We start from the raw sequence: 14907 nt of genomic DNA, 5'->3' as shown, positions 1-14907 counted from the left end.
CTGCTCATTCTGTGTCTCCACTAGGATCTGTGATGACAGTGACATACACCAACCGTGTGGCTGATGCCCGCCTAGGCACCTTCTCACAGCTCCTGCTCCAATGGAAAGGAAGCATCTACAAACTGCTCTACTCCGAGTTCCTCATCTTCATCTGTCTCTACTTCACCATCAGTCTTGTCTACAGGTAAACATCCTTACACCTTAAGCGCTAACACAACCCCTCACTCTTAGCTTGCCCTGGAGCAGGAAAACTGAGCAATGCAGGGTTGGGACAGTGATCCTGGTGAAGAGAAGCCAGCCAGCCACTCTCCAGCCTCTGTGCACAGGAGGAAAGGTAAAGGTCTTTCCGCATGGATCCAATGTGGCTTGGAAGCTGATAAATCTCTTTTTGATGTCCTGAGAAGTAACACAGTTTCTCTTCCATGTGGTGAAGAATTGCATTTGATGATTACCTACAGAAGGAGAATGTATAGATCAGTGGAGACCATGGCTGAACTAGTAGTGGAGAAGGCCCGCAGCCAGGAGCTTTAGGAGAGAGTTTCCCTTGTTACACAACAGGCAATGCTTTGGGTACATTTTTGAGAGCTGACATCAGCTCTGGGACCACAGATCTGTAATGTGGCAACTGTACTGTGTGGCTGCTCTGGTTTTCATAGAATCATAGAATCATAAAATCGCAGCCTGGTTTGGGTTGGACGCTCATCCAGTTCCAAGCCCCTGCCAGGGACAGGGACACCTTCCAGTAGAGGAGGTTGCTCCAAGCCCCTTTGTCCAACCTGGCCTTGAACACTGCCAGGGATGGGGCAGCCACAGCTTCTCTGGGCACCCTGTGCCAGCACCTCAGCACCCTCACAAGGAAGAACTTCTACCTAAGAGCTCATCTCAATCTCCTCTGTGGCAGGTTAAAGCCATTCACCTTGTCCTGTCCCTACAGGCCCTTGTAAAAGAAAATCTGGTGAGGAAAGAGGGAGCTCTGTGCTGGTCACAGGTGCAGCACAGAAACAGGGAAGCAACTCTAACAAAGAGGCAAGAACTCACGTAGAAGCAGAGCTTGGGCTGACATTTTGCAGGGTATTAAGTGAACTACAGCGCACATTAAGCTCTGTGTCAAACCCTTGGTACCACACAGCACACTCCTGAGAGAGAAGAATTGTGGTGGTCCCTGGCATCAGACTGCATCACTTACTCTCTATCAGTAACTATGTCTGGCCCTTTTGGACTGGTCAGCAGGGTATTTTGGGACGTGGGCTCACAAGGGGTGTTCATTCACAGCATCCCCAGACTCATGGAGTAGCAGTGTCCTGAGTACCCATCCTTGGCTTCCCTTGTCAGTTTCCTATATCCCAGCAGGACCAACAAGGCACAGACTCTTCTTTGAGGCTGATGCTTCTGTTTCTCCCTTTTAGGCTGATCCTGAATGAGAGCCAAAGGCTGATGTTTGAGAAGCTGGCGCTCTACTGCAATAGCTATGCTGAGCTAATCCCTGTGTCCTTTGTGCTGGGTAAGGAGCTCTGCCTGGGAACACACAGGGGGGGTAAAGACACAGCATTTCTTCTCCCTGGTTTGATATAACTGCAGGCAGGCAAGATTCACTCAGCAAATCCCTCCCTCTGCCTTTGCAAACCTCCTCAAGCATCATTTCATGTTGCAGCTTTGAGGTATGCCCCCAGCACACAGCTTGCACTGGCCAGATGCACTGCCATGCTCTGGGCTCTGCCAGGAGGGCAGACACCAAGTAGCACCAAATAAGCCATGAAACCCAGACTCTAACTTCAGCATGGAGGTCTGAATTGCATAGAATCATGGAATGGTTTGTGTTGGAAGGGACCTTAAAGCTCCCCCAGTTCCAACCCCCTGCCACAGGCAGGGACACCTTCCACTAGAGCAGGTTGCTCCAAGCCCCTGTGTCCAACCTGGCCTTGAACACTGCCAGGAATGGGGCAGCCACAGCTTCTCTGGGCACCCTGTGCCAGTGTCTCACCACACTCATGTCTGCACCCATCCCCATATGAGCAGAACCAGACACCCTGTACACAAGCATCGACATCTCCCACCCCGTTAGGACAGCTAATGCGCTCATCTCACCTCTAGGTTTCTATGTGGCTCTGGTGGTGTCCCGCTGGTGGGCTCAATATGAAAGCATCCCATGGCCTGACCGGATCATGAACTTGGTTTCCTGCAACGTGGATGGGGAGGACGAGTATGGGCGGCTCCTGCGTCGTACCCTCATGCGCTACAGCAACCTGTGCAGCGTCCTCATCCTGCGCTCAGTAAGCACCGCTGTCTACAAGCGCTTCCCCAGCATGGAGCACGTCGTGAGGGCAGGTCAGTGCTGGTCCTGCCTTCTGCACAGCTCTGGCACCATGCAGACAGCAGCATCTTGCTGCTGGTTTGGGGGCAAAGAGCCTTGCAAAGGGCTTTGTGACCTGAAAGTGGAATGGTGCTGCAATGTGCTCAGCTGATGTCTGCAGTGGTGCTTGATCTGCTTTTCTGAAATCATCAATGATTGATGTTTCTCTATTGCACAGCATGTTCCTAAGAGTGGCTGGAAGGTTTGTTTGAAAGATGAAGGGTCTCTACCCAAGTTTTTATAACAATAAGGAGAGTGTCAAGATCCTGTTTGTCAGTGCAGATATGCTGCAAGTCACAGGGTAGCCCTGGCTGGTCAGATTATGGTAATGAGGTGCAGCAACTTCACTGGGAGCTGCTCACCCTGCTCTGGAAGTGGGAAGAGAATTGCTCTCTGTAGTAAAGTCACACTCTTTCTGTTGCCTGGAGTGAGATCTATAGCAGACCCCTGCCAAGTGGAATGTTCATCCTCCCTCAGGGCAACAGTTTTCCACTGGGCGGGTGGGAACTGGAGCCTCACACCTCAAGTGCTGGACTTCCTGAACCCTCTCTGGAGATGCTCTTCAATGTGTGACATTTCCCAGCCTGCCCAAAGGGAGGTGTCAGCTAGAACCCTACTCAATTGGTTTCCTTTTGCAATCCAGAGAGAGAAACAGGCACTTCTAGGACACAAGTTAACCCATTCTCAACAAATGTCTACATACACCAAGCAATTGCACCCTTGGCAGTACGTTATCTCCCTGTTGACTGTGATCTGGTCAGATATGCTGCAGATATCAGAAATGAAATGAGATAAAGCCTGCTTCTTAAACTTCTATAACTCAATGTTTTAACAAGACTCATCCTCCTTCTACGTGTCTCCCAAAAGCTGAGTGCCTGAGTATTTCCTGTGATTTTTAAGGAGAGCCCAGATGACCACCTAAGATTCAGACATTTTCATTTCAGACCGGATCAATTCCTTTCTGCCCTTTACAGCCATCCCTCTCCCATCTATTGTTTTCCACTCAGGCCTCATGACGCCAGAAGAGCACAAGAAGTTTGAGAGCTTGAATTCCCCCCACAACAAGTTTTGGATCCCATGTGTGTGGTTCTCCAACCTGGCTGTGAAGGCAAGGAATGAGGGGAGGATCCGGGACAGCGTGCTGCTTCAAGGCATCCTGAATGTGAGTGACAGGGAACAGGCAACTATTTGAGATCCTCACCTGATCCTCTAAGTGAAATTACAGGGATTTCAGAGTCAGGCAAGGAATAGGAATGATGAGGTAGGACAGTGAGCCAAACCTGTCCCTAGGGCTGTTACTCTGGAGGTCTCTAGGATTTGGATGGAAAGAGGAAGCATGTATCTGGAAGAGACCAGGAGAGGTCAAAAGCATCCCCAACAACCAAGGTCTCTTTGGAAAACTTCACTATTGAAAACTCTTAGACAGTCCTGGGAATCAGGCTATGCTCCACAAGACCTGGCAACCATCCCTGCCCAGCTGCAGAGAAAAAGGGTCCAGAGCAGCTTATCCTTCCTGGTATTCATGTGCAGAGAAAGTCACATTCTTTCTGTTGCCTGGAGTGAGATGTCTCCCTCTGGGCTATTTATCCAGACCCAGTGTATAGTCAGGAGAGAGAAATGGATGCTCCTGAGACATTCCTTGCCTAACCTGTTGGCTGCTCATTTTGGGAGGAGATAATTTCTGCTATGAGTTCGCCAAGGCACGCATGAGACTCTGGTGATGATCTGCTGGCGTGAGGCTAAGTTCCCCTTCCAGAGGAGATGTGAGCAGGTGGAAATGGGCTGGAGCAATGAAGGGCAGTGGGGCTGGAGAGGGTTAGTGTCCCCAGTAAGGAGATGCAAAGCTGTACTGACAGGCTCTTCATTTTCCTCACTGCAGGAGCTCAACACCTTGCGCAGCCAATGTGGGCGACTCTATGGGTACGACTGGATCAGCATCCCCTTGGTCTACACTCAGGTGAGAAGGGTTTCCCGCACCTATTGTAGAATCATAGAATCAAATAGGTTGGAAAAGACCTTTAAGATCACCACATCCAACCATTATCCCAGGACTGCCAAAACCACCATTAAATAATATCACATATCATTGCTCCACTGCCTGCTTGCTGCAGGGATCACATCGCTGAAGCAGTTTCTTCCCACTCAGCAGAGCTGAGATCCATCTGCCAAGCAAAGCTGCTCCAAGCAGGCAGAGCAGCTCTGATAGAGCCGTGCCACGTGTGTGAGAGTTGCGTGCATGTTCTCAGGTGTCTAATAGCTCCCTCGATGCAAACCCAGACAGACGCTTCGGCTCTTTTGTCAGATACAATCCAGCTGCTCAGATAACACTAATGCACTGCACAGTGAAACGGGAACAGCTTCTGTTCACGTGGCACTGAAGGTTAATGGGGAACACGCTGGGAAACTATTCCTGCACAGCCCCGTGTCCTGCACACTAGGAGCAAAAGCAATATCATAGCACATCTTTGCAGTACACAACACATTCTTTTTATAGATGCCCATCCACACTGTCATTCCAGGCACTCTCTATCCTGCCCATCACAAAACAGCCCTGCAAGGAACTGCGTGGCTAGCTCGAGAGTCTCGTGATGCTGGGTGGTTTTGTTTTGAGCCCTCTTTCTTGTTGCATGTAGAGACCATGCAAGAGCCTCAAGCTGCTTTTAATCTGAAAAGGGGAAGTTTCCAGTCCCGTGATTGCAGAGAAAAGCACAAAGCTCATTGCAGCCTGAAATCTGGGCAAGCAGGCAAGCGAATATAAAGCGCCCAACGTGAGGACCAGGAAGGAAGGAGCTAGTTCAGAGCAGCACTGCCAGGTTCCTCTGCCTGAGCTGGAAGCAGCCCTGCCAGCATGGGCTGAGCCACGAGGGGCTTGAAACAGCTTTCAGGAGAGGCAAAGACAGGAATGAAAAGAGCTCACAGCACCTCTTACCGCAGCAGCAGAACAACCAGGCAACCATGTGTCAGTCGTTTCAGCTCTTTCCATCCAGGATGTCACTTGCTTTCTTTCTGTGATGCCTACACAGATATCATTCCAGAGACAGCGTGGAATGAAATACAGTATATTTCATGTTACATATCTGTATTTCATATTACATAGCAATGTAATAGCTAAAGGGCAAAGAACATATTTAAAGTCAAAATGCACCTTCCTGCAGAAAGCAGAGGAGAAGCCAGTCATAAGCAGATGCTCTTTAAGGTCCCTTCCAACCCAAACCACTCTATGATGCTATTATAACTGAATCCAAGGCTTTCAAAAGGCTACAGATCCAGCAGCTTGTGGCTGCTCGGAGATGAGTGGGGTGGAACTGCAGAGAGGGAAGTCAAGCTGGGAACTCAGGCTCCTCTGGTGTGTCCGCTGGCATCTTTCCCAGGTGGTGACCGTGGCTGTTTACAGCTTCTTCCTGGCCTGTCTGATCGGGCGGCAGTTCCTGGATCCAGAAAAGGCATATCCTGGCCATGAACTAGATCTCTTCGTGCCCGTCTTTACATTTCTGCAGTTCTTTTTCTATGCTGGATGGTTAAAGGTAAGTCCAAGAAAATACATTTGCATCTGGAATCTGACCCAGTCTCCTGCTTTAATCCACACCTCTATGGGAGGAACAGCATTGCACTGTTCAAGGGATATCATGCTTGACTTCTGCCTAAGGGGAAAGGGGCAGGGATGACCATGGTGACCTTTGCTATGTGCTCTCCACATACAGGTGGCCGAGCAGCTCATCAACCCTTTTGGAGAGGATGATGATGACTTTGAAACCAACTGGCTCATTGACAGGAACCTGCAGGTAAAGTGAAGGCAGGGGCCTCCAGATGAGCCTCACCTGCAGAGGAACACTAAAGCAGGACTGTGCCTGAGTGGTTAGCAAGCCCTGTCAGTGCAAAGTTTTCCTGCAACACCTTCAGCATCCACCTCCCGTGCCTGCAATGGGGTGGAGAAGCAGTGCCCATTATCTTCATGCTTTCCTGAGGTGGCTGCATGTTAAGAAGGGCCCAGGAGCTCCAGAGGGAGATGACAAGGAGAGCAGGAGAGTGTAAGGCTTTCCAACAAATATGAGGGTGAAGGGGGACAGCTCAGTGCTCCCCCTCAGCAGGAGAAGAGAAGGCTCAGGGGAGGCCATAGAGCAGCTCCCAGTGCCTAAAGGGGCTACAAGAAACCTGGAGAGGAGCTTTAGACAAGGGCCTGTAGGAACAGGACAAGGGGAATGGCTTTAACCTGCCAGAGGGGAGATTGAGATGAGCTCTTAGGTAGAAGTTCTTCCCTGTGAGGGTGCTGAGGCGCTGGCACAGGGTGCCCAGAGAAGCTGTGGCTGTCCCATCCCTGGCAGTGTTCAAGGCCAGGTTGGACACAGGGGCTTGGAGCAACCTGCTCTAGTGGAAGGTGCCCCTGCCCGTGGCAGGGGGTTGGAACTGGGTGAGCTTTAAGGTCCCTTCCAACACCAACCATTCAATGATTGTATATGTAGTGTTGCTCACCTCGTGTGATGCTTCTGCTGTCCCCTGCAGGTCTCTCTTATGGCAGTGGATGAGATGCATCAGAATTTACCCATTCTGGAGAAGGACCTATACTGGAACGAGCCTGATCCTCAGCCTCCCTACACCGCAGCCACCGCTGAGTACAAGCGCCCATCGTTCCTTGGCTCAACTTTTGATATCAGGTGAGCACAGCCATGGGGTGTAAGAACAGCCTGCGTTTACATCTCGGAGCAGGTCTTGTGCAGGGTATTATACTTGAAGGTAAGAGCAAGCAGTAGTATTTTCCTCCATAATCTGTGAAATCTCACTCTAAGAGACTTTTAGGCTCATTCAAAGACAATTGCCAACATCCTCCACAGAAAAGGATGCCTCTGACCTCTTTTCCATGCCCTCCTTTCCTATGAGCATCCCTACTGTGGGGGGCCTGACATACCTAGTGGCAGCACAGGAAGAGATGCTTGCCACTGGCAGCAACCTCTCCCCCAAAACCCACCTCTTTTTGTGGCAGCCTAACAGCCTGCTCTGCCTCTCCCCAGCATGCAGAAAGAAGAGATGGAGTTCCAGCCCTTGGAGCAAATTAAAGAGAATGAGGAAGCCAACCACTCCACACCGTTACTGGGACATCTGGGCCGCCTCCTCGGTGTCCAGTCACCCAGCTTTTCCAGGTCCTCTTCCCGGATGAACCTGCTGCGCAGGAGAGGAGAACCCACATCTCCTTTCTCCCATTACATGTACCAAGACATGGGCAAGGCTGGAAGCCCTTGTGGCATCAATCGGCCCAGGGGAGACTCCAACTCCCAGGAACAGTGGGACAGCGAAGATGGGAAACTAAGGGAGTTTGATGCCTTCATGTCGACCCCATTCTATGAGAGACCTGGTTTCTACAGTGCTCCACAGACACCCATCAGCTCTATCCCCATGATTTTCCCTTCTAGACGCCAAGGCCGCAAGAAACCTCCTGCACTCTCCAGCATTGCTGCGTGCTCAACTTCTCTTAGGGATGTTGTCAGCACCTCTCCTTCCAGAGTCAGTGATGTGTATAAGAGCCAAAGCTCCCTGGGCTCGGGTGCAAAGGAAACATTTATTTGGCCAACAGACCGGAGCAAAGGTTCTGACTCACTGGTTGTAACAGCAGAAGAAAAGAGCAACTCTTACAGTAAAGGCAAAGAAAGTGCCACCACAGGAAGTCCAGGAGCTCAGTCCACAGCATCGGACAGCCCTAAGCTCCCCTTCTTGGCAGAGTCCCCAGACTATGAGAAGCAGGGTAGCTTCAAGAGCCTGAAGAGCTTGAAAGCTTCTCACCCTCCCTGGCTAACCCTGGAAAGCACAGCGTCACCCACTCCCAATTCTGAGCACTCAAGTGCCTTTCACACCCCCAGTAACAAAACCCCTGGAGGCAGCACCTCCTTCTGCTTCTCCTTCACTCCTGTAACATCCCCAGTGCTGCAGAGGTCCCACATGGGGAATGTGGGCCCTGATGCTTGCAGCCTAAGTTTAGAAGATGAAGCCAGCACTCCAGACCAGCATCCAGCAGAGGCTTCCAGGAACACAAGAGACTCTGGAAATGGAAGCATTAATGCTCCCCCTACAAAAGAGACAAGAAGAGCTGAGAGTCCATCCCCCAATGACTCTGGCATCTCACTAGCTGAAGGCGACTACGTGGGGCTGATGGAGGTGATCATGGAGACCAGTGAAAGCACATGTGAAGAACAGATGGATCAGTACAGCTAGAGGAGAACAAGAGACACAATTCTGTTGAGATAATGCAGTATCTTTACACTTGGCCACGCTGGCACTTGCCCAAGCAGGGCAGCGCAGCCAAACCACCTACTGCTGGAACATAGAGCTAAAGCCCAGCCTAGGCTAAAGCCAGCACTAAAGACTCACTGCTACTGGCCTCGGGTACAGTAGCAGGCACAACTTCAGTGTTGCAACAATAAAACTATCAAAACTCCCTCTACATCTGTAGCAAAAGACTTCTGAGTATGAAGTATTGCAGATACTCAACAGCAGAACGCTATCTCAGCAGGTACCAGCCTGGAGAACCTGCACGTGTAGCCCAGAACAGAAGAGGACTATAATTAATAGAGACATCTCCCCCCACCTCATCACAGCAAGAATTGTTATGTGAGCTTTATGTTAGTGTTTGTCACAAGATCCATTACACGTCTCAGGCAGGACTTGCACTACTGACAAGATACTCCAGGGAAAGGGACTGAAGCAAGTCACACCATTTGTGATGCAGACTCACAGTGCCTCAAAGTCATGCCTAGCAGTGTTTTCCAGTACTGGAAAAATAATGGATTAAGGCAAAGCAAGTGTCTACTAGACCAGGTGGCTGCAGGCAATTGGATTTGCCCTGCACATTGCTTTTAAAGTTCTGCATCACATCTGCCACGGATTTGACAAGGCTCAGAGTAAGTTGCTTGGATGGCAGCAGCCACCATACAGCTCTGAGTTTTTACTGTCCTCCCCTACCAAAATAAAAGCAAGGCTGAAGTCCAGGACCATCTGCTTCATTTCCTCATTTTAGTTTCCATGCAACAAAGGAATAAGAATAGAAAAACCACATTCTTCTACTTCTGCCTTCAGAAACAGCTGAAAACGTCCCGTATCACAGGGGGCATGTGACAAATTCACTTCCCACATCCCTCCCCAACAGCTGCCCACTCTCTGCCTTCCCAATACTGTCAACCTTGGCAAATACCACCACCACCTGCTGCAACTCCTGATAGTGTCACCAAGGCAGTTCCTCCAACGCTGCTGTTCCCGTTCAGCTTGGTGACAGTACACAGCTCAAGACTGGATTGACAGTACGTTTTCTCCACTCACAAGTGTGGCACCATTTGTTAGGCAGGCAAAATGCCAAGCAAGGCACAAACACCCTCCTCCCCCTTCAGTTACCTCATCTAAATTCACAGGGACGAGCTCAGGAAGTCCAGATTTAAGCTTTCCTTCCCTTGTGGTTTATGGGAACAGCTTTGCTGGCAAAAGCATTTAAATCACTTGGGTCACTAAAAACCTCCTGCAGTGGAGCCACTACACTGGAAAACCCAAAGAGACATTTTTATAAGAGCACTAAGCAAATAAAATCTGATCCCTCTAATATATTCCTTCATGGAGTAATATGGAAGGACTGAAGAGATATGAAGAGAAGGAATAGGGAAGGAATATATTATCCCATCCACACTCTATCCCTGGTAGTATTCAAGGCCAGGTTAGGCAGAGCTTTGGGTGACATGGTTTAGGGCAAGGCATCCCTGCCCATGGCAGGCGATTGGAACTAGATGATCTTAAGATCCTTCCCAACCTTAACTATTCTATGATTCCTTCATGCCCAATTTAAGCCAACTGTCACAAGAGAAACTACAAAGCACAATCCCACAAGTGCAGGCCTCTTTTTATCAAGAGAAACAGCAAAAGCCAACTTGAACCAAGTCACTTTATTGGATGGAGGGCGATACACAAAACACAAGAGAAAAGAGGGGTGATATTTGGTACAGAGTATAAGAACTGTTTATCTAGATAGCTGGAGATGCATGCACAGCTGGACAGTGAAGTAGGAGTCCCACTGAAATCCAGAGGGTGGCTCTTGACATGACTTCAGCTGTCACGGTCGCTGTCCCCAAGGGTGTGCTTGTCAAAGAGGTACTCTGCCATGCCATACTTTGGTGCCCCCATCTTCCTCAGGTTGGTCACGTGGTCACCCAGCTCCTTGATGGCTTTGACCTGCTCATCCAGGTAATGAGTCTCAATGAAGTCACACAACTGAAAGGGAGACAAAGAGAGTCTGAATTTAGGCCTGGGCACAGCTTATTCTGCTGCAGCAGCATCTGAAATCCTACCCAGCCTCTCCAGGGAGAGGAGAGGACACAGAATGACAACTTGAAAGCTACAGCCTTTAGTTTTGCCTTGGCAATGCCAGAACAAGACCAACACAAAGCCGGCTTAGCTAGGCACACTTGCTCCACAACCCTGCAGTACACCAGCTCAGGAAGCCTCCCCTCTTCCTCACCATGAGAAACAACAGCAAAGTTACTGAACAGATTTAGAACCCCCACTGCACAGCATTTTAATTCACCACCATGAAGATTCACACCTGTACAATGGTCCAGCTATGTTTCTTTTTAAAGAGTCCTCTAACTTCAGCAGGACACTGCCAAGAGTCCTTTGATTCAGAAACATTCTAATCTCTTCCCAATACTAAGAAGCCTCAATCCAGCCTTGCCAGTAACTTCCATCTGTGAAGAAACCTGTGTTTACAGGCACCGTGTTCTGAAGTGTCAGGGCTTTTAACATTTGGAAGCAGGAGCTCCAAAATCTTATGACAAAAAAGCCTTATGACAGAAAGCCTTTACAGGAATCCGCTGGTTTAAAGCCAGAACTCATCCCCCACAAAAGCAAGACTTTTTTGCAGAGCTTAATACATTTCTCTTCTTCAAGATGCATTCTGTTCTGAGAGCAACAGAGCGGTTTGCACAAAGCCAAGCACCCACTGTTTTGTAAGGTGGGCCTTAGGCACCCTAAGACACTACAACCAGTCCTCCTAGAAGGAGATGGCAACAACCATACCAAATAGTAAAGGTACAAGCCAACACCTCAGTCTTTCCCTTTGGAAAGGCCGTACCACCAATTCACACCCTTTTCCCACCTTCAGTAACATCACGGACACATGACTTGCCCCCAAACCCACACTATCAGACAGACATCTGCAGAGCTCCATTCTGAGCTTCCGCATCCACTTACATGTGGATCATTCTTTTCAGTTGCCAGTTTGTGCAGCTCCAACAGTGACTGGTTCACATTCTTCTCCAGGTGCAGGGCACACTCCATTGCAGTCAGTCCATTCTCCCAGTCATCACGATCTGGCTTCTAGAAGGGGAGAGCACATGACCACATTTTAAGTACCCACAGACCAGTAGGGAGCAAAGTCTTTCAGATCAGTCTCAAAGCCTATTTAGAGCAAGTTCAGGCATTTAGGCATCTTCAAACGTTTGGCAGGCACACAGTGCACACTCAGAACGGGACTGTATGTCCCAGACCTGTCCCCATTCCCTAGGTTCTCCTTGTAGGCAAGACAGCTAACAGAGCTACTGCTTTCCTCCTCCTGTTAAAACCTAATGGCTTAAACATCTGCCTGTGTAACTAAGGCAGTGGGCAGAGTCACAGAAACAAAGCAGTTAAGACACCGGGACAGGCCAAGTCTAACCTTCAGCTCAGAACTGCCTAGTAGTCTGGTGTTTCCAAGCACTCATGACTTACTAGTAAGCAAGGGAATTCTTCTCATGCTCATCACTCATTTTGTTTGCCGTTTTCCCCATGAAGAGTTAACTTGAATTAAACTGGCCTTACAACACTGCTTGTTTTCTGCTATTCTAAATTACCTGATTAAACTAACTTCAGGAAGACAGAACTATGAAACCCTGCAGTGAGCTTAGGAGACAATGGAAAACTTGTTTCCTATTCCTATGGCAAGTAAGTCAAAAGAGTTCTCTACAAAACAGCAGAGAGAATACTCACCATCAAATTTAAGATAGAAGAACCGCTTGTGTTCTAGTTACCCTCACCCTACAGGAAACAACCTAGGGCCAGGCATCCTCTTCTTACATAGAAAGTATTTTTTATTAGTCGATCAGCAAATTATCAACTTACTACCCATCTCTAGATTTCAGGCTGAGTGCCACACAGATCACAGCAATGCAGTATGTTTATCTACAGTCAGCTCCTTCTGGGAGAGGATCCACAGGGAAATTCACCCTCTTCCAGCCTGAAGACAGGCCACAAGTCTAGTTCGGCATTAGACAGGACAACCCATAGCTCCAGTCCTTACCTTGATGTCCTGCAAGAAGATGCGCCCGCCCCTCTGGTTCTGCAGCTTCATCAGTTTCTCAGCATGCTCACGTTCCTCGTGGGACTGATGCAGGAAATACTTGGCAAAGTTTTTCAGAGCCACATCATCCCGGTCGAAGTAGTAGGACTAAAAAAATAAGGACTCATATAGTCAAGCCCCCAAGCCTCGCTCCAGCAGCGACACAGTCAAATCTACATGGAAGCTTTGGATCTGTCCCCTCTCAGCCCTGCTCTCAGGGTGGCTGGAGTCCAAGGCCAGCAGCAGCACTGACATCAAGGCAGCCTGGCAAAACTCTTTCCTTAGGGGCAAGTTAAATTTTCCTAACTAGGATTAATTTTTAACCTGTATCCCTACCATTAGCACAAATAAACGTTATTTCTGGTTCAGTTCTGAAGATACAAAAAAAACCTCACATCCCACAGATGACTGTTCTGAGCACCACTCAAATGCCTTAAACACAGCAGACTTGAAAAGCCTTTTGCAAGGAGATGGAATAGTCCCTGCTCCCTTTGTTTGCCTGAGTTCGTTTACAATGATCACAAGCTATTGTTCTGCCTTGCAATACCACATAAGGGTGGCCAAGTTCAAGGTACTTCTGCAATAAAGCTCCTGTGGTTCCCCAGGCTTATCAGGGATTAGACTAAAAAGTACAATTCCTTCTTTTTTGGAGAAAAAAAAACTAGTATCACATTTAAAAGACAAAAGGAACTAAAATACATATTCAACAGCGAGTACAAGATTACTTTTTTTTGAAAGCTAAAAACCTGTAACAGCAGTTAGAAGCCTTCACACAGCTTGTTTGTTCTTTGGTCAGAGCCATTAGGCAGGATTCAATGGGAAGCTTTGTATCAGCTGCCAGTTATTTAACCAAACTACTGCAGAATTCTCTGCTCTTAAACCAGCAGCTTGCTTGGGAGGTTGGAGGCAACACACTGGTGCTTGTGTACCACTAGCATCCACCAACATAATTACATTCAACTCGAGAGGTTCAGACCTTCATGGTGACACAGAAGCAAGCTGTGAAGCTCTACAACTCCATGCCACAACAAACTACCGTGTCACCAAAAAGTCTCAAGTTACCTGCACATCTAAAGCACCACGATTGCTGCACAGAGGTCAAGAGCTGCTGGTTGGACCAAAGTTACTCATCTCGGCTATGGCTAAAATGGGAATCCCACACCACGTCAGGCATGTGAGCACAGCGCCAAGGAAATCCCGGATTCTTACTAATTCACTTCAAAAAAAACCCATGAACTATGAAAAACCTCGCCTCAAGAGACAAGGACGCCTGTGGGAAAGGTGCCAATCGCTTCGTTACTCAACTCCTGCTATCCAGCCCAGCCCCAAGGGCAGAGCCGCTTGAAAGCCGCTGAGCTGCGCTGATAACGAGCCCAACAAGGCCAACGGACGGAGCTCGGTTAACGTGTAACTGCAGCTCGCCACTGAGATAAAGGCTTCACCTATAGAAAACAAGCGGCCGCCCCACCCCCAGGGAAGGCTGAGAACGCCCCTGAGGCGAAGGGGGAGGAGGAGAAGGAGCGCGGCTGCGCCCGCAGGCACCACTCGGCAGCCAGAGCCCCGCTCCCCGCCGGCCAACCGGGGCACCGTGCGCGCCCCCAGGCTGGACCCTCGTGTAGAGCGGGCAGCGCCAGGGGACTGCAGCCCCACAGCTTCCATCCCTTCCCTCATACCCTTACCCTTCCCCATGGAGGCCTCACGTTGAGGGTGCGACGCTTCTCCGCCCACCCCGGCAGAGCCTAAACACAGCGCGGGCTCGGTCCCTGAGGGGAGAGGCCGCACCGGGCCTGGCCTAAACCCCCAGCCCCGCTACCACAAGCGCTCGGGTAGACCTGAAGCCCCCCCCACCTCCCTGTTCACCCCACACCAGACAAGCCCCGCTCGGCTCACCATGCTGAGGTACACATAGGAGGCGTAGAGCTCCAGGTTGATCTGGCGGTTGACGGCGGCTTCGCAGTCCTGGTGGTAGTTCTGACGCACCTGAGAAGGGGGCGCTGCCATGGCGCTGCCTTTCGGTGGGGTGTGAGTCGGTGAAGGCCGGCGGGATGATGAAGGGGGTTAGCGGTGGCGGCGGGCCCGAGCGCGGCCGGTTCCGTCCAAGCACTGTTGAAGCAGGAACCCGCTCCGCTCTGCCTCGCCGACGCGCTCTGACCGGCACCAGCCCCGCGCCGACGCTTTTATACCGACGCTACCGTCACCGCGCACGGCCGCGCTCCGC

The 14907-nt window shown here is 49.9% G+C and overlaps 2 protein-coding genes across 2 annotated transcripts; one reads left to right on the top strand and one right to left on the bottom strand.

Annotated features, from left to right (window-relative positions):
* On the top strand, window positions 1-8574 carry LOC115606146 (bestrophin-1-like). The gene is made up of 9 exons (XM_030481539.1): window positions 1-184; window positions 1407-1501; window positions 2092-2325; window positions 3358-3512; window positions 4230-4307; window positions 5722-5874; window positions 6052-6132; window positions 6851-7002; window positions 7357-8574. Exons 1-9 carry the CDS (start codon window positions 33-35, stop codon window positions 8549-8551), a joined length of 2295 nt encoding a protein of 764 aa, XP_030337399.1. The 5' UTR covers window positions 1-32; the 3' UTR covers window positions 8552-8574.
* A 1669-nt stretch (window positions 8575-10243) lies between these two features.
* Window positions 10244-14907, bottom strand: FTH1 (ferritin heavy chain 1). Its single transcript, XM_030481521.1, has 4 exons — window positions 14580-14907; window positions 12651-12797; window positions 11567-11692; window positions 10244-10588 (listed from the first exon to the last, which is right to left on the bottom strand). Exons 1-4 carry the CDS (start codon window positions 14688-14690, stop codon window positions 10424-10426), a joined length of 549 nt encoding a protein of 182 aa, XP_030337381.1. The 5' UTR covers window positions 14691-14907; the 3' UTR covers window positions 10244-10423.

This window comes from Strigops habroptila, chromosome 4, assembly GCF_004027225.2.
Source record: "Strigops habroptila isolate Jane chromosome 4, bStrHab1.2.pri, whole genome shotgun sequence".
Classification (NCBI taxonomy): Eukaryota; Metazoa; Chordata; class Aves; order Psittaciformes; family Psittacidae; genus Strigops; species Strigops habroptila.
This window is presented reverse-complemented; position numbering and strand designations above follow the sequence as displayed.

Bases quoted from the DNA above. Each gene is read 5' to 3' on its own strand.
- LOC115606146 (XM_030481539.1), top strand. From the start codon at position 33: ATGACAGTGACATACACCAACCGTGTGGCTGATGCCCGCCTAGGCACC. The intron at 3,513-4,229 runs GTGAGTGACAGG...TCCTCACTGCAG, and splicing joins TGCTTCAAGGCATCCTGAAT to GAGCTCAACACCTTGCGCAG. The intron at 5,875-6,051 runs GTAAGTCCAAGA...CTCCACATACAG, and splicing joins TCTATGCTGGATGGTTAAAG to GTGGCCGAGCAGCTCATCAA.
- FTH1 (XM_030481521.1), bottom strand. From the start codon at position 14,690: ATGGCAGCGCCCCCTTCTCAGGTGCGTCAGAACTACCACCAGGACTGC. The intron at 12,798-14,579 runs GTGAGCCGAGCG...TTATTTTTTTAG, and splicing joins CCTATGTGTACCTCAGCATG to TCCTACTACTTCGACCGGGA. The intron at 10,589-11,566 runs GTAAGTGGATGC...TCTCCCTTTCAG, and splicing joins CTGAAAAGAATGATCCACAT to TTGTGTGACTTCATTGAGAC.